At 41.4% G+C, this 18,162-nt stretch overlaps 1 protein-coding gene across 2 annotated transcripts in view; it reads left to right on the forward strand.

Annotated features, from left to right (window-relative positions):
• The window catches only part of LOC124016308 (heterogeneous nuclear ribonucleoprotein L-like), an 81,935-nt gene that overhangs the window by 41,475 nt on the left and 22,298 nt on the right, over positions 1 to 18,162 (forward strand). For both annotated transcript variants that reach the window (XM_046331855.1, XM_046331856.1), the window contains exons 3-6: positions 3,541 to 3,778; positions 8,754 to 8,839; positions 10,758 to 10,854; positions 10,972 to 11,044. In XM_046331855.1, coding sequence (XP_046187811.1) covers positions 3,541 to 3,778; positions 8,754 to 8,839; positions 10,758 to 10,854; positions 10,972 to 11,044 — 494 coding nt within the window. The remainder of the gene's footprint in view (positions 1 to 3,540; positions 3,779 to 8,753; positions 8,840 to 10,757; positions 10,855 to 10,971; positions 11,045 to 18,162) is intronic.

Genomic DNA, 18,162 nt, shown 5'->3' on the forward strand with positions numbered 1-18,162 from the left:
ATGGAGTTGAGATCTGTAGGACATTTCCACCTGACCTAATTAAAGCGCCCCTGGCCCAGCTGAGTAAATGGCAATGAATTAAAGGAGTATTCCACCAACTCCATGGGCCTTTTCTACACAGTACATGAAATAACTGAATAAATACAAAAACAACAAATGGAACGTGAAACCTATTACAGCCTATCTGGTGAACACTACACAGAGACAGGAACAAACACCCAACAAAATACAAAGCGAACTCAGGCTACCTAAATACGGTTCCCAATCCGAGACAACGAGAATCACCTGACTCCAATTGAGAATCGCCTCAGGCAGCCAAGCCTAACTAGACACACCCCTAATCATACACAATCCCAATTAATACAAACCCCAATACAAAACACAACATATAAACCCATGTCACACCCTGGCCTACCCAAACATATACCAAAAACACAAAATACAATGACCAAGGCGTGACAACAACCATTGTGTCAAATGTGTACGGGGCCAATATGGCTGTGATTATTGTAAATATCTCCCTGCCACCATCCATCCTAGTGTCACTTGATATTTATGTAACCTGTGGAGTATTATGGGATGTGGATTTGATTGCAAGGACTTGACTTGTGCGCTGGTAGAGTATGTTCCCCGGTGATGTAGTCGGAATTTAAATCGGGCGACGGTATTTTTAGGTTGGTGTAATATCGATATACTGTATGTCCCTCCGAGTATGCCATAGGCAGACATATTGGGACACGGTCAACATGAGCTGTCAGCTCCACTCAAACAGTGGCCTCAAGGACAGCATTCACATTATAATGATGGGGAGGCTTTATTGTGCAATGCTATTTATGAAGGTGGAGTGTGCTCTGTCTGCAATTTAAGTAGTGCATTATCATGCAGTTGTAATATAGGGATGACCACCTGATAATATCTTAGAATCCCAATCATCCAAACCAGCCATTCTTAGTAGATAATGTAAGATACTAGCTAGATGAATAGTTGTTGACTGTAAAATAAAGCATAACCTCTTGCGACGTGCAATCCCGGATCCGGGATCGTAATCATAGCCTCAAACGAATTAGCATAACGCAGCGGACATAAATACCACTAGTAACTTTTCCTATTCATGAAAATCGCAAATGAAATGAAATAAATATATTCAAACACAAGCTTAGCCTTTTGTTAACAACACTGTCATCTCAGATTTTCAAAATATGCGTTACAGCCAACGCTAGACAAGCATTTGTGTAATTTTATCATGGCATAATGCTATGCTAGCTCTGCTGGCAGCAGGCAACATTTTCACGAAAATAAGAAAAGCAACCAAATTAAATAATTTACCTTTGAAGAACTTTGGATGCTTTCACTCAGGAGACTCCCAGTTAGATAGCAAATGTTCCTTTTTTCCAAAAATATTATTTTTGTAGGCGAAATTAGCTCCCGTTTGTTCATCATGCTTGGCTGAGAAATCGACCGGAAAATGCTACCACTACAACGCCAAACTTTTTTCAAAATTAAAAAAAGACGTCACAATGCTGTAGACACCTTGGGGAATACGTGGAAAACGTAAGCTCATTCGTAGCTCATTCACAGCCATATAAGGAGTCATTGGCATGAGGCGGTTTTAAAAAATGCGGCACTTCCTGGTTGGATTTTTATCTGGGTTTCGCCTGTAACATCAGTTCTGTGGCACTCACAGACAATATCTTTGCAGTTTTGGAAACGTCCGAGTGTTTTCTTTCCAAAGCTGTCAATTATATGTATAGTCGAGCATCTTTTCGTGACAAAATATCTTGTTTAAAACGGGAACGTTTTTCATCCAAAAAATGTAATAGCGCCCCCTAATGCATAACTGGATAACCAGGGGGACATTTTATTTTAACTTATGTTGAACTCTTTCTAGTTCAACAAAAATAGAATGCGTGGCCCTAACAAGCAAAAAGGCAGTAACTGCTCATAGCATTAAACTGAGAAAAATGGCTTTTATTTACCTTGGTTTTGTCACGCCCTGACCTTAGAGAGCCTTTTTATTTCTCTATTTGGTTAGGTCGGGGTGTGATTTGGGTGGGAATTCTAGTTTTTCTATTTCTTTGTTGGCCGGGTATGGTTCCCAATCAGAGGCAGCTGTCTATCGTTGTCTCTGATTGGGGATCATACTTAGGCAGCATTTTTTCCACCTTTAGTTTGTGGGATCTTGTTTGTGTGTAGTTGCTTTCTGCACTGCATGTAGCTTTACGCTCATTTTTGTATTTTGTTGTTTTTTCGGTGTAATTTAAATAAAAGTAAAATGTACGCCTACCACGCTGCACCTTGGTCCAATCCATCTCTAAACGATCGTGACAGGTTTCACAGTAACTTTATGCAGTTACTGCTAACATGACCCCCATTATCTCCAAAACACAATACAATAGAGGCAGGATAATTGTCCACATGATTAAGCATGTATTTTATGTAGCAAAAATGACGTTAACTCATTTTTGACCAAATGAGCAGTTACTGCCTTTTTGCTTGGTAGGGAAGAATATCAGCACCTCAAGAGAGGTGAGAACTTAAAAAGAGTTTGGTTTCTATCTGGCGTCTCCACACATGTTGAGTTACAAAGCAATTACCTCAGTGTGGTTTGAGAGACAAATCGAGGACAAATCATCATACGAGCATCTACTTTTATTTTACCATCACTGCATTGTCTGTATAAGAAAAACATTGAGATATCTAACTAGGGAATTGAGGAGCTAAAATTGAACATGGGGTCACTGAGTGAAACACTGGCTAGGTCTTCAGTGTATGAATGTTTTCCGTGGCAGGATGTAGATGATTCCTGAATGCTGATTCTGATCGATACAATTGTTGCCAAAGACTTGTTGCTTACTAATTCTAAAGTTGAGGATGATAGTATGGTTATGGATTGTGGATTGTACATCAATGGAAAAATGTGTCTTCCTTATAGGGAGTTTTTTCCTTTTGCTTGCTTTGGGGGGCTATGCCAGGTAAAAGCATTTTGTGACAAAGGTTGTTGTAATATCCCCCCCCCCCCCCCCATTGATTGAGAAGTAAAAACATGGATTGTTGCTTGACACTCATCAAATGTCTGTAACATGACTGAAACAAGGTTTGTTGATTGATTTATTGATTGACTGAATTTATTAGATCATTAAAAGTATCAGGCTGCTCCAGCCGGAGCCAACATTACATACATAAAACATGATTGAGAATAAAAACACATTAAAGCCATGAAGTTTACTTCCATTGAGGTCCTCTTTGGCAGCAAGATGACAGGTAGTTTCCAGGTAGTTTACACAAACACTGTTTTCGACAGATATTACATGTCCGTCTGATTTGTTTGTCGAAGGTTGCACAGCATCCAATAAATAGGGAAACCTTTTCTCTGTCATGAGACAAAATGACGAAACTCCCACAACAATCATGTGCCTTATATTCACATTTCATGCTAAGTAGCTATCAACATTTCCTACATTTTGTCAGTCACTAGAGATCAGCCTCGATGTTGCGGTGGGTTACTAATTGTGTCTTTGTCACTGGGTCTTCATTTGACAGCTACGTCATGATGATGCCGTTCAAGCGTCAGGCGCTGGTGGAGTTTGAAGCCATGGAGAGTGCCGATCAGTGCGTGACATGCGGGGTCAACGAAGCTGTCTACATTGCCGGCCAGCAGGCCTTCTTCAACTACTCCACCAGTAAGAGAATCACGCGGCCAACTAATGCCGATGACCCCAGTAGTGGCAACAAAGTCCTGCTCCTCTCCATTCAGAACCCCCTCTATCCCATCACCACTGTAAGTTCATGAACTTCATGCCAGTTCAGTGCAATGGTTGAGTTTACAATGTTGACAATATTTGTGTTCAGTATGGTTTAGTTGACGATTGTTTAGTTTACAATGGTTTAGCTTTCAATAGTTTAACTTACGGTAGTCAACCCACTGGGCACAAGCTGGTTAAATCAATGTTGTTTCAATGTAATTTGTCAACATCTTGTGATGTGGTATATGTGAAAAAATACATTGGATTTGAAAACAGTCATGAACTGTCATCAACTGTCGTTTTGAGGGGTTACATTTGAACCACAGGATTATGTCATCATGGTAACCAATTTTCAACGTAGACAAACCTTGTATAAAATATGTTGGATTTTTACCTTTCAACAACATCAGATCTTCAACGTAATATCCACAATAAGAAAAAAAACAATAGGCTGGGCAGCTGCTCCTACTGGACAGTTAATCTATCTACAGCTATTCCTTCTGTCCCATCCAGGTTTTTAACCAAACCCAGGTTAGCATTAATATTTGTCACTGACTATTACCATAATATAATAATATATATACCTTTTAGCAGATGCTTTCATTCAAAGCAATGTACAGTCAAGCCTGCATAAATTTTACATGTGGGTGGCCCAGGGAATCAAACCCCCAATCCTGCCGTTTCAAGCGCCATGCACTACCAACTGAGCCAAACAGGACCACTTCATTGGCGCCGCATGTCACGGCCTGTCGGCACTCTCCATGGCGTCGAACGCCATCATCATGACATAGCTGTCAAAGGAAGAACCAGTGACAAAGGCACAAATTAGTAACCCACCGCAACATCGAGGCTGATCTCTGGTGACAGACCACATTTAGAAAATGTAGATAGCTACTTAGCATGAAATGTGTTTATGGGTTCAGAGATTACAACTATAGAATACGGCACACGATTGTCATGCAAGTTTAGAGATTCTGTCTTTACCAAGGTGCTATCGTGAGAGTGATTGTTGAAATCTCATTGTTGCCATCGAACTCATTCCAAAGGGTAGGTTCACAGAGGAAATTAAATGTAACCATACTTTATCAATCATTCTGTATATCATCAATGAGGCTCAAGCCCAGGATTCAACAAAAAATAGACAATACATATAGGCATCAAGCTTTGGTTGATTTGAAATGGAGTCTACGAGTGTCACGCCCTGGCCTTAGTTATTCTTTGTTTTCTTTATTATTTTGGTTAGGTCAGGGTGTGACATGGGGGATTTATGTGTTTTTGGCTTGTCTAGGGGTTTTGTATGTTTATGGGGCTGTGACCCTTTCTAGGTAGTTTTGTATGTTTATGGGGCTGTGACCCTTTCTAGGTAGTTTTGTATGTTTATGGGGCTGTGACCCTTTCTAGGTAGTTTTGTATGTTTATGGGGCTGGTCCCGTTCTAGGTAAATTGTATGTCTATGGTTGCCTAGATTGGTTCTCAATTAGAGGCAGCTGTCTATCGTTGTCTCTGATTGGGAACCATATTTAGGCAGCCATATTCTTTGGGTATTTTGTGGGTGATTGTTTCCTGTGTCAGTGTTTGTGCCACACGGGACTGTTTCGGTTAGTTCACGGTTATTGTTTTTTGTGTTCATGTTGAGTTTTTCGTATTAAAAACCATGGACACCTACCACGCTGCATATTGGTCTGATCCTTGTTTCACCTCTTCAGAGGAAGAGGAGGAAGTCTGCCATGACAATGAGTTAAACTGTATTTAAAGTGAATTTAAAGTATGATTTGATTTAGTCCTATTTTTTACATATATTGGTTTGGTTGAACTTGAGACGTGAATCCAATTAATTATTAATATCAATTAATAATTTGTTGACAAACTGGAATTGAAGCCAAACTAAGTGGCACAGATATCCAAGCAGATGATGCATCTCCTTCAAATGTTGATATCTGGTTGTGTTGACAACCAAACACAATTCAATATCACTTTTGCAATACGGTAAATAGCCTATTAACTTGTCGACAAGTTAACAAATTATCATTTGGATACACGTCACCATTTATACCAAAAATAAAAGTTAAAGAATAGGATTAAGCCAGATGGAACTATCCAAGCAGTTGAGACTGTAACGTCCAAAGAGTGAGTGTGTGTGTGGAGTCAGGCGCAGAGAGCCAAGGATACGGGAAAAAAACACAATATGTCCAACCAATAAAATGTACAAATAGGTGACTCCGAAACACAGGCGTAAAACACCACCTAACATACACACTGGTCAAAAACGGACAGCGGAAAACCCACAATAACAAACACCATAATTTAACAGAAGCAAGCCCGCACAAACACAAGCGGGCTAATCGAACTTAAATAACACCAACCCAACAAGGAAAAAGTGAAAACAATTAGACAAAACCAAACGAAAAGGGAAAAAGGATCGGTGGCAGCTAGTAGATCGGTGACGTCGACCGCCGAGCGCCACCCGAACGGGAAGGGGAGCCACCTTCGGTGATATTCGTGACAGATATATATCCTTTAAATGTTGATATTTAGTTGCATTGTCAACCAAACACAATTCAATATTACCTTTGTAAGACAGTAAATAGCATAATGTTAAAGCTATTTTGCAAACCAATAAAACAGTGTTTATTCAACCTTAAAATGAGTAGCACATCCATGGCTACATTATGAGGTTACTGTAACAATAAATGTCTTCTCATGTAATCATAGAAAGCATTCAGGGTCGTAGATCTGTATAAATCTTTGCAATTGCAATAATAATCTGTACAAAAACTCGGCATCGATCCACCATGTACTTTAATGTCATCTCAGGTAACGACAATCCAGGTCATGTGGTTGTGCTATTAGATCAAACACAGTGATAACACATTAAGTTGTGTTACTTGCGACTAGCAAACCCGTATCCGGGAGCGTAATCATAGCCTCAAATGCATTAGCATAACGAAACTTTTCCTATTCATAAAAATCGCAAATGAAATAAATATATTCAAACACAAGCTTAGCCTTTTGTTAACAACATTGTCGTCTCAGATTTTCAAAATATGCGTTACAGCCAACGCTAGACAAAGCATTGTTGTGTAAGTTTAGCATGGCGCAACTTTTCCTATTCATGAAAATCGCAAATAAAATAAAATAAATATATTCAAACACAAGCTTAGCCTTTTGTTAACAACATTGTCATCTCAGATTTTCAAAATATGCGTTACAGCCAACGCTAGACAAGCATTGTTGCGTAAGTTTAGCATGGCATAATGCTATGCTAGGCTCTGCTGGCAGCAGGCAACATTTTCACGAAAATAAGAAAAGCAACCAAATTAAATCATTTATCTCAAGAACTTCAGATGCTTTCACTCAGGAGACTCCCAGTTAGATAGCAAATGTTCCTTTTTTCCAAAAATAATATTTTTGTAGGCGAAAACTTTTTTCAAAATTTGCTCCATAATATCGACAGAAACACGGCAAACGTTGTTTAGGATCCATCCTCAAGGTGTTTTTAACATATATTTTCGATAATATATCCGTCGAGGCAATTGTTTTCTCATAAGAAGTGATTGGAAAAATTGCTACCTCAGTATTTTACGTGAGATTTTCTCAGGGAGACACCATGTGACCACTTGCCAAATATGGTCCCTTACAGCTATTCTCCAATGGAAATGCATAAAAAGACGTCACAATGCTGTAGACACCTTGGGGAATGCGTGGAAAACATAAGCTCATTAGTAGCTCATTCACAGTCATATAAGGAGTCATATATTGGCATGAGGCGGTTTCAAAAAATGCAACACTTCCTGATTGGATTTTTATCTGGGTTTCGCTTGTAACATCAGTTCTGTAGCACTCACAGACCACATCTTTGCAGTTTTGGAAACGTCAGAGTGTTTTCTTTCCAAAGCTGTCAATGATATGCATAGTCGAGCATCTTTTCGTGACAAAATATCTTGTTTAAAACAGGAACGTTTTTCATCCAAAAATTAAAATAGCGCCCCCTATATCCAACAGGTTAAACTAAATATATGACATTGTATTCCCATTTGAACTTTGTTGTGCTTTTAAATGGTTGAAGCACAGTGAAAACACATTTAGGTGAAAACTAAACCAAAAATCAGACATAGATTTTCCATTAGAATTTGGTTGTGCTTTTAGGGTTAGGGTTAGGGTTCTCTGGTTGAAAGCATAGTGATAACACATTGGGAATTAAACAAACTTTTGGCTGTCTTTTTGAGTGGGTGAAAATAGGTTGGAACCACATTGATCAACGTATCTACCAAATATCACCCAATTCTCCACGTTGAAATGACATGGTGTGTCCAGTGGGAAGCTTGCAAGGATTTTGTTCACAATGGTTTCGTTTAGGATGGTTTAATTTAAAATAGTTTATTGGTTTGGCTTACAATGGTTTCAGTCTTAATTCATGATAGGTTTGTTTATGATGGTTTAGCTAACCATGGTTTAGTTTATCATGGTTTATTACACAATGCCATGGTTTAACTTATGGTCTTTTAGCAAACAATGGTTTAGTTTGTCATGGTTTAGTACACAATGCCATGGTTTAGCTTATGGTATTTTAGCTTATGATGGTTTAGTTCATGATGCAATGGTTAAGTTTGCGATAGTTCAGCAATGGTAGTTCACAATAGTTTACAATGTTTAAGTTCACAATGGTTTAACTTTACAATGGTGTTGCTTACAATGATTTAGTTTACAACACTTTAGCTTGGATTTCCTGAAAGCCTTGTAGCTAATGTGGTATGTGATTTATCTCGGCAACCCAGCAGCTCAGCCACAAAACGTAAAGTCTAAAATGTATGTTTAACTGACAGCCAATCTTCTATCCATGAACAAATATAATTAAAAGAAGCAAGAAGAAATTAGTTTCTACTTGTGGTGTCGGTCTGGGTCATCTAGAAAAATACCACACGAACTACTAAGCGTTTAGGAAACTGTTCCTAATTATTGTGTTCATTACAGCATTAGTCAGAACCCAGTCGTTGCTCTTCTGTCTTCTAGGATGTTCTGTACACAGTCTGCAATCCCATAGGCAACGTGCTGCGCATTGTCATCTTCAAACGCAATGGAATCCAGGCCATGGTGGAATATCCTTTCTGGAGTCAAGCTGGGCTACTGCAGGCGTGTGTGTCCGTGCATGCACGGGTGGGTTTGTGCCGAGGATGCATGTAGAGTGGAAGCATGTGCATGTGTATTGATTCAAGAGTCTGTCTGTATGAGTGATTTTGCGTAAGTGTCTGTGTATGTCTCCCTGTGGGTTTGTATGAGTATGCACACCTGTATCAGTATGTCATTTTGGAGTGGGAAACAAGCTGTCAGTCAGTGCTGGCCCCACACACAAACGCACTCAGGCTGTAAAAAGCTTCAGAGTAGAGGAGCAGAGCCCACTCCACTCGACCGGGTCCTCGAAAGCACTGAATCAGCATGAGCAGCATTCCAGCGGACGAGATGGCCCTTCATCAAATATGGATGACTGTCTCTCGGCATCACACACACACACTCTTGGCACACACACACTTCGCATGAATAAACACCTGACAGCACTAGCGCTCACTTATATGTCGGAAGCAGTGTGTGTGTGTGTGTGTGTGTGTGTGTGTGTGTGTGTGTGTGTGTGTGTGTGTGTGTGTGTGTGTGTGTGTGTGTGTGTGTGCGTGCGTGTGTGTGTCTATTATGGTTTGCACACCTCCAGTATGTGTAGTGGGTTAGTGGCCATATTTCAACACAGTTTTCATTATGCAAGTCTTATATCAGATTAACATCCTATGTAATAATTAGCATGTTGTAGGCCAGTCAGTGCATGCAGTTCTGGAGTGTGAACCACATTTGTGTTCAGTTTTTGTATCTTCTTGGAAAAATTATCAACAATGGGAGTTTTTAACTGATATACTGAAGTACTGATACTGTTCCCTTATTTATAATCACATTGTAACGCAATGGGCAGTTGTTTATATTTACTGTCTGGCATTGTAAGACATTTCACTTTGTCTCCAAGTTGGCTCATTATGTGGATCATGTACAGCTATCAATCAAGAGTTTCTTGCTAATGTTAACACTAGGAGCAGAGATTGGCCAATGGGAATTCAGGAGACAAGGGATTGTTGTCACTGTTGTTTCAGGTTTGGGTTTTATGGGAGATGGATGCTTAAAACCCCTGTTTTATTGCCACTGGGATGTGGTTGCCGCGGCAATGGGGGTTTCTAAGGTGCTCTGTGTTGCATGTGTGTTTGATCTGATCTGTGTGTGTGTGTGTTCCAATGGGTGTACCATCACATAATGCATTTTATCATATAATATTTGAAGACAGGCTCAACAAGAGATAAATAGAAAGGCAATTTCGCCCACCTCAATTAGATTTCAATTCAATTATATTTAACAGAGACATTTTGGACCTTTTTTAGGTTTGTATAGTGCATTTGACTTTTACTACCGAATTTGCATAACGATCTACTCGTCTGCAAGCTGGAAGCAGAGCAGCTTGAAAAGATGTCATGATGTTGGAGACTACAGTCACTACTCAGCTACACTAGAGTAGCTGTAATCAGCACAGTCATTGCCAATAAGGTTATAGAATAGGGCCTCGTTCAAGTACTCTTAAAATGAATCCTTTCTTCCTATCTTCAACTAATTACTGATCTGACATGAATGGATTGATGTAAGCAAGCTTTCCATTGTAATTGCACCAGTTATGCCTTGTCAGATGAGGGATTACTGACAAGGAAGCGAAGGAGGAGAATGTATTCTAGGAGGATTCGAAAAGGACCCTATTCTATAAACTAATCTGCAATTTCAATTGCTGAGCTGATTACAGCTTCTCTGAAGCAGAACTACATTGGGCTGAGTGACCCAAGAGTATGCGAACAGCCTTAGTCGTCTGCAGGGTGGCTTGTAGTTCTTGCTCCATCTCCTATGTTATTGCCTTCTGGTCATTGTGATTCTTTGCCAAACAATGTTTTGAATTCCAATGAGATCCTCCCGGTTGCTCTTCCTTAATGGTGTCGCCACGTTCGAAACTGTCAAAAACGCCCAGAAGGCGAAATCGGCTCTCAACGGAGCAGACATATACGCCGGCTGCTGCACCCTGAAGATCGAATACGCTCGGGTAAACACACACACTCACAAACCCACATACACACACAGTGCTCACACACACTCCACCAGGATCCCTGTGGACCCCTAACACACATGCAGCGGTGCTCTGCTCTCTCTCCCCATGCAGCCCACGCGACTCAACGTCCTCCGCAACGACAATGATAGCTGGGACTACACCAAGCCCTTTCTCGTCAGGCGAGGTACGATATCCTTCCTTCTCTGCTGAATCTCTTCCTGTACTAGGGTCATATTCATTAGGTAGCAAACTGAAGAAAACAGACTGGAACAAGGAGAGACTACATGGACTTGTCCAATAAGAAACGCTCATTTTAGATCTCTGTTGCAAAACGTTTTAAACCATCCTCCGTTGCATGCTCTAATGAATACAACATTTGTGTGTGCGTTGTGTATGTCACTTCTGTTTTACAAAGAGCTGAAATTAAAATATGTTGAGCAGAGAAACCATCAAATCTGTAGCCATGGTTGTCAAACCATTTCAAAACCCTTTCAACCTTCACACTTCTACAGACCCATAATCAGTTGAAATGAGCTGTGACAAGAAATGAGTTCCGCCATTGTGGTTTTACATTCGTTCCTTAAAGATCGGTCATGAATCTCAATTTGAGAGTTCGTCTGTTGTTTTCTCTTCAACATTAGGCCTCAGTCTTTGTCCCTGCCTAGTCTTCTTCATTTCCTAACTAAAATGAGTCAAAATAGCCTCTCTGTTAAAAAAATATTTTTTCTTTCAGTCATTTGCACTTGTGCCATCAACGAATCTTGGTAACATACATATCCTTTTGTTTTATGTATTAATTGCCAATAGAAATGTCAGATTTAGCTGTTTACCACTTCCTGTGCGTGTAGTGTTGTAGCTTGCTGTTGCTTTAACGCCTCCTACTGCTCAGTGCTGCAGGTCAGAGTGGCTACGGCCCAGTCGTCAGTACAGGGTTTCCCAAACTCATCATCAAGCTTTGATTATTTGAATCAGCTGTGTAGTGCTAGGGCGAAAAACTAAACGTGCACCCAGGGGGGCCAGGACCGAGTTTGGGAAACCCTGGCCTAGTAGTACCTTCACGTTTTAATCACAAATGGTATTTTATCCACTAACCCCAACTTTCCTTATCCAGATATCAAATGTTATTAGTCACATGCACCGAATACAGCCACCTTACACCTTAAGCACCTTACATGCAGATGTGTTTACGTACTTAGTTAGGAAGAGAGACATCTGATTGTGTATACATGCTCTAAGAAGCAATTCAATATTTTATTGCAACCAATCAATCACATTTATTTTATAAAGCCCTTTTTACATCAGCTGATGTCACAAAGTGCTGTACAGATACCCAGCCTAAAACTCCAAAGAGATTATAACAGTACATGATCGTTCTTCCAGACGTTCATAGATGACCAACAGGGTCAATAGTTTAACACCTCAGGAGTAAATGTTAGTTAGCTTTGAAACCCAATGACATTTCAAAAAGGGGCAAATCGTTTTTAGGACAAGCTTTTGTCATCATTGTGATCAAATCAAATCAAATGTATTTATATAGCCCTTCGTACATCAGCTGATATCTCAAAGTGCTGTACAGAAACCCAGCCTAAAACCCCAAACAGCAAACAATGCAGGTGTAAAAGCACGGTGGCTAGGAAAAACTCCCTAGAAAGGCCAAAACCTAGGAAGAAACCTAGAGAGGAACCGGGCTATGTGGGGTGGCCAGTCCTCTTCTGGCTGTGCCGGGTAGAGATTATAACAGAACATGACCAAGATGTTCAAATGTTCATAAATGACCAGCATGGTCAAATAATAATAAGGCAGAACAGTTGAAACTGGAGCAGCAGCACAGTCAGGTGGACTGGGGACAGCAAGGAGCCATCATGTCAGGTAGTCCTGGGGCACGGTCCTAGGGCTCAGGTCCTCCGAGAGAGAGAAAGAAAGAGAGAATTAGAGAGAGCATATGTGGGGTGGCCAGTCCTCTTCTGGCTGTGCCGGGTGGAGATTATAACAGAACGTGGCCAAGATGTTCAAATGTTCATAAATGACCAGCATGGTTGAATAATAGTAAGGCAGAACAGTTGAAACTGGAGCAGGAGCATGGCCAGGTGGACTGGGGACAGCAAGGAGTCCTCATGTCAGGTAGTCCTGGGACATGGTCCTAGGGCCCAGGCCAGTTGAAACTGGAGCAGCAGCATGGCCAGGTGGACTGGGGACAGCAAGGAGTCATCATGTCAGGTAGTCCTGGGGCATGGTCCTAGGGCTCAGGTCCTCCGAGAGAGAGAAAGAAAGAGAGAAGGAGAGAATTAGAGAACGCACACTTAGATTCACACAGGACACCTGAATAGGACAGGAGAAGTACTCCAGATAAACAAACTGACCCTAGCCCCCGACACATAAACTACTGCAGCATAAATACTGGAGGCTGAGACAGGAGGGGTCAGGAGACACTGTGGCCCCATCCGAGGACACCCCCGGACAGGGCCAAACAGGAAGGATATAACCCCACCCACTTTGCCAAAGCACAGCCCCCACACCACTAGAGGGAAATCTTCAACCACCAACTTACCATCCTGAGACAAGGCCGAGTATAGCCCACAAAGATCTCCGACACGGTACAACCCAAGGGGGGGAAACCCAGACAGGCCGACCACAACAGTGAATCAACCCACCCAGGTGACGCACCCCCCCAGGGACGGCACGAGAGAGCCCCAGCAAGCCAGTGACTCAGCCCCGTAACAGGGTTAGAGGCAAAGAATCCCAGTGAAAAGAGGGGAACCGGCCAGGCAGAGACAGCAAGGGCGGTTCGTTGCTCCAGAGCCTTTCCGTTCACCTTCCCACTCCTGGGCCAGACTACACTCAATCATATGACCCACTGAAGAGATGAGTCTTCAGTAAAGACTTAAAGGTTGAGACCGAGTTTGCGTCTCTGACATGGGTAGGCAGACCGTTCCATAAAAATGGAGCTCTATAGGAGAAAGCCCTGCCTCCAGCTGTTTGCTTAGAAATTCTAGGGACAATTAGGAGGCCTGCGTCTTGTGACCGTAGTGTACGTGTAGGTATGTACGGCAGGACCAAATCAGAGAGGTAGGTAGGAGCAAGCCCATGTAATGCTTTGTAGGTTAGCAGTAAAACCTTGAAATCAGCCCTTGTTTTGACAGGAAGCCAGTGTAGAGAGGCTAGCACTGGAGTAATATGATCAAATGTTTTGGTTCTAGTCAGGATTCTAGCAGCCGTATTTAGCACTAACTGAAGTTTATTTAGTGCTTTATCCGGGTAGCCGGAAAATAGAGCATTGCAGTAGTCTAACCTAGAAGTGACAAAAGCATGGATTAATTTTTCTGCATCATTTTTGGACAGAAAGTTTCTGATTTTTGCAATGTTACGTAGATGGAAAAAAGCTGTCCTCGAAATGGTCTTGATATGTTCTTCAAAAGAGAGATCAGGGTCCAGAGTAACGCCGAGGTCCTTCACAGTTTTATTTGAGACGACTGTACAACCATTAAGATTAATTGTCAGATTCAACAGAAGATCTCTTTGTTTCTTGGGACCTAGAACAAGCATCTCTGTTTTGTCCGAGTTTAATAGTAGAAAGTTTGCAGCCATCCACTTCCTTATGTCTGAAACACATGCTTCTAGCGAGGGCAATTTTGGGGCTTCACCATGTTTCATTGAAATGTACAGCTGTGTGTCATCCGCATAGCAGTGAAAGTTTACATTATGTTTTCGAATAACATCCCCAAGAGGTAAAATATATAGTGAAAACAATAGTGGTCCTAAAACAGAACCTTGAGGAACACCGAAATGTACAGTTGATTTGTCAGAGGACAAACCATTCACAGAGACAAACTGATATCTTTCCGACAGATAAGACCTAAACCAGGCCAGAACATGTCCGTGTAGACCAATTTGGGTTTCCAATCTCTCCAAAAGAATGTGGTGATCGATGGTATCAAAAGCAGCACTAAGGTCTAGGAGCACGAGGACAGATGCAGAGCCTCGGTCCGATGCCATCAAAATGTCATTTACCACCTTCACAAGTGCCGTCTCAGTGCTATGATGGGGTCTAAAACCAGACTGAAGCATTTCGTATACATTGTTTGTCTTCAGGAAGGCAGTGAGTTGCTGCGCAACAGCCTTCTCTAAAATCTTTGAGAGGAATGGAAGATTCGATATAGGCCGATAGTTTTTTATATTTTCTGGGTCAAGGTTTGGCTTTTTCAAGAGAGGCTTTATTACTGCCACTTTTAGTGAGTTTGGTACACATCCAGTGGATACAGAGCCGTTTATTATGTTCAACATAGGAGGGCCAAGCACAGGAAGCAGCTCTTTCAGTAGTTTAGTTGGAATAGGGTCCAGTATACAGCTTGAAGGTTTAGAGGCCATGATTATTTTCATCATTGTGTCAAGAGATATAGTACTAAAACACTTGAGCGTCTCTCTTGATCCTAGGTCCTGGCAGAGTTGTGCAGACTCAGGACAACTGAGGTTTGGAGGAATACGCAGGTTTAAAGAGGAGTCCGTAATTTGCTTTCTAATAATCATAATCTTTTCCTCAAAGAAGTTCATGAATTTATCACTGCTAAAGTGCAAGTCATCCTCTCTTGGGGAATGCTGCTTTTTAGTTAGCTTTGCCACAGTATCAAAAAGGAATTTCGGATTGTTCTTATTTTCCTCAATTAAGTTAGAAAAATAGGACGATCGAGCAGCAGTAAGGGCTCTTCGGTACTGCACGGTACCGTCCTTCCAAGCTAGTGATGTCGCCAGATTTACTTTAGATACAGTATAACTTTATATTGAGGGGAGAGCACTAACATTTTAGCAAGCTAACATTAGCATTGCTAGCTATTTCTGGCAAATATTTGTAGCTGATGACAAAATTGCCATCTCTCTAAAACAAACGTGACGACAATAATGGCAAAGTTGTTTTCTACAAATGATTTGTCTACTTTAGAAATGTCATCGTATTTCCAGGCCACTATAATGTACATTTGATTAAACAGTCATTAGCCCCCGTTTCGAAAGACTAGGCATAAACAATCAGACATCAATATGCTGCAGTATCTGTAGAACGTTCGTTGATAACAATGGCAACGGTGTGACTGAGTGACGGAAGTGCAACCCATGAATATGCCTCCACTTCTATCAGTCTGTCCTTGAATAAATCTTTATGGAAACATTGGCTGTTTTTATCTAATGCAGCAAGTCTTTGAAAAATGAAAACATTCATCCCTTTGCCATGGCCATGGTAGCCTACATTGCATGGTACAAATGCTGACACAAAATATTGAAATACAATGAGCAAGCTCATGTCCTTGGATTTGTCAGTGCTGAGTAGGCCCAGAGAATAAAGCAACATCGATGAAGGGCTATTGCTAATCCCCCCCTCCACGCCCCTTTAATCTTTCATTTGGTCATCAATCTATTTTACAACTCAATCGGTGAAAACATCATAGAATCTGATAATAACAGACCTTGACTTTGCTGAGCCTATTCCCCTGTCCCTTTGCTGAGCCCACACCAATGAATCAATGCATATTAATTTGATATACAATTATACAGTGCATTCGGGAAGTATTCTGACCCCTTCCCTTTTTCCACATTTTTGTTACGTTACAGCCTTATACTAAAATTGATTCAATTGTTTTTCATTTTCCGCAATCTACGCACAATACCACATAATGACGAAGCGAAAACAGGTTTTTAGACATTTTTGCAAATTTATAAAAAAATAAAAACAGAAATACTTTATTTACATAAGTATTCAGACCCTTTGCTATGAGACTCAAAATTGAGCTCAGGTGCATCCTGTTTCCATTGATCATCCTTGAGATGTTTGATTAGAGTCCACCTGTGGTACATTTAATTGATTGGACATGGTTTGGGAGGGAGACACCTGTCTATATAAGGTCCCACAGTTGACAGTGCATGTCAGAGCTAAAACCAAGCCGTGAGGTCGATGGAATTACCGGTAGAGACATGATTGTGTCAAGGCACAGATCTGGGAACGGTACCAAAAAATGTCTGCAGCATTGAAGGTCCCCAAGAACACAGTGGCCTCCATCATTGGGTGGCAGGGTAGCCTAGTGGTTAGTGTTGGACTAGTAACCGAAAGGTTGCAAGTTCGAATCCCCGAGCTGACAAGGTACAAATCTGTCGTTCTGCCCCTGAACAGGAACCCACTGTTCCTAGGCTGTCATTGAAAATAAGAATTTGTTCTTAACTGACTTGCCTAGTAAAATAAAGGTAAACATTTTTTTTAATTAAAAATTAAATCATTCTTAAATGGAAGAAGTTTGGAAAAACCAAAGACTATAGCTGGCCGCCCGTCCAAACTGAGCAATCAGGGAGAAGGGGCCTTGGTCAGGGAGGTGACAAAGAACCCGATGGTCACTCTGACAGAGCTCAAGAGTTCCTTTGTGGAGATGAGAGAATGTTCCAGAAGGACAACCATCTCCGCAGCACTCCACCAATCAGGTCTTTATGTGGTCAGATGGAAGCCCCTTCTCAGTAAAAGGCACATGACAGCCCACTTGGGGTTTTCCAAAAGGAACCTATAGGACCATCTCAGACCATGAAAAACAAGATCCTCTGGTCTGAAGAAACCAAGATTGAACCCTTTGTCCTGAATGCCAAGCGTCACGTCTGGAGGAAACCTGGCACCATCCCTACAATGAAGCATGTTGGTGGCAGCATCATGCTGTGGGGATGTTTTTCAGCGGTAGGGACTGGGAGACTAGTCGGGATCGAAGTAAAGATGAATGGAGCAAAGTACAGAGAGATCCTTGGTGAAAACCTGCTCCAGAGCGCTCAGGACCCCAGACTGGAGTGAAGATTCACCTTCCAACAGGACAACAACCATACGCACACAGCCACGACAAAGCAGGAGTGGCTTTGGGACAAGTCTCTGAATGTCCTTGAGGGGCCCAGCCAAAGACCAGACTTGAACCCGATCAAACATCTCTGGAGAGACCTAAAAATAGCTGTGCAGCGATGCTCCCCATCCAACCTAACAGCTTGAGAGGATCTGCAGAGAAGAATGGGGGAAACTCCCCAAATACAGGTGTGCCATGGTTGTAGCATCATACCCAAGAAGACTTGAGGCTGTAATCACTGCCAAAGGTACTTCAACAAAGTACTGAGTATAGAGTCTGAAAACTTATGTAAATGTGAATATTTCCGGGGGGATACATTTGCAAAATGTTCTAAAAGCCTGTTTTTTTTCTGTGTCATAATCGGGTATTGTGTGTAGATTGATTATTTAATCAATTTCAGAATAAGGCTGTAACATAACAAAATGTGTAAAAAGTGAAGGGGTCTGAA

The sequence above is a fragment of the Oncorhynchus gorbuscha genome, linkage group LG26, assembly GCF_021184085.1.
Source record: "Oncorhynchus gorbuscha isolate QuinsamMale2020 ecotype Even-year linkage group LG26, OgorEven_v1.0, whole genome shotgun sequence".
Taxonomy (NCBI): Eukaryota; Metazoa; Chordata; class Actinopteri; order Salmoniformes; family Salmonidae; genus Oncorhynchus; species Oncorhynchus gorbuscha.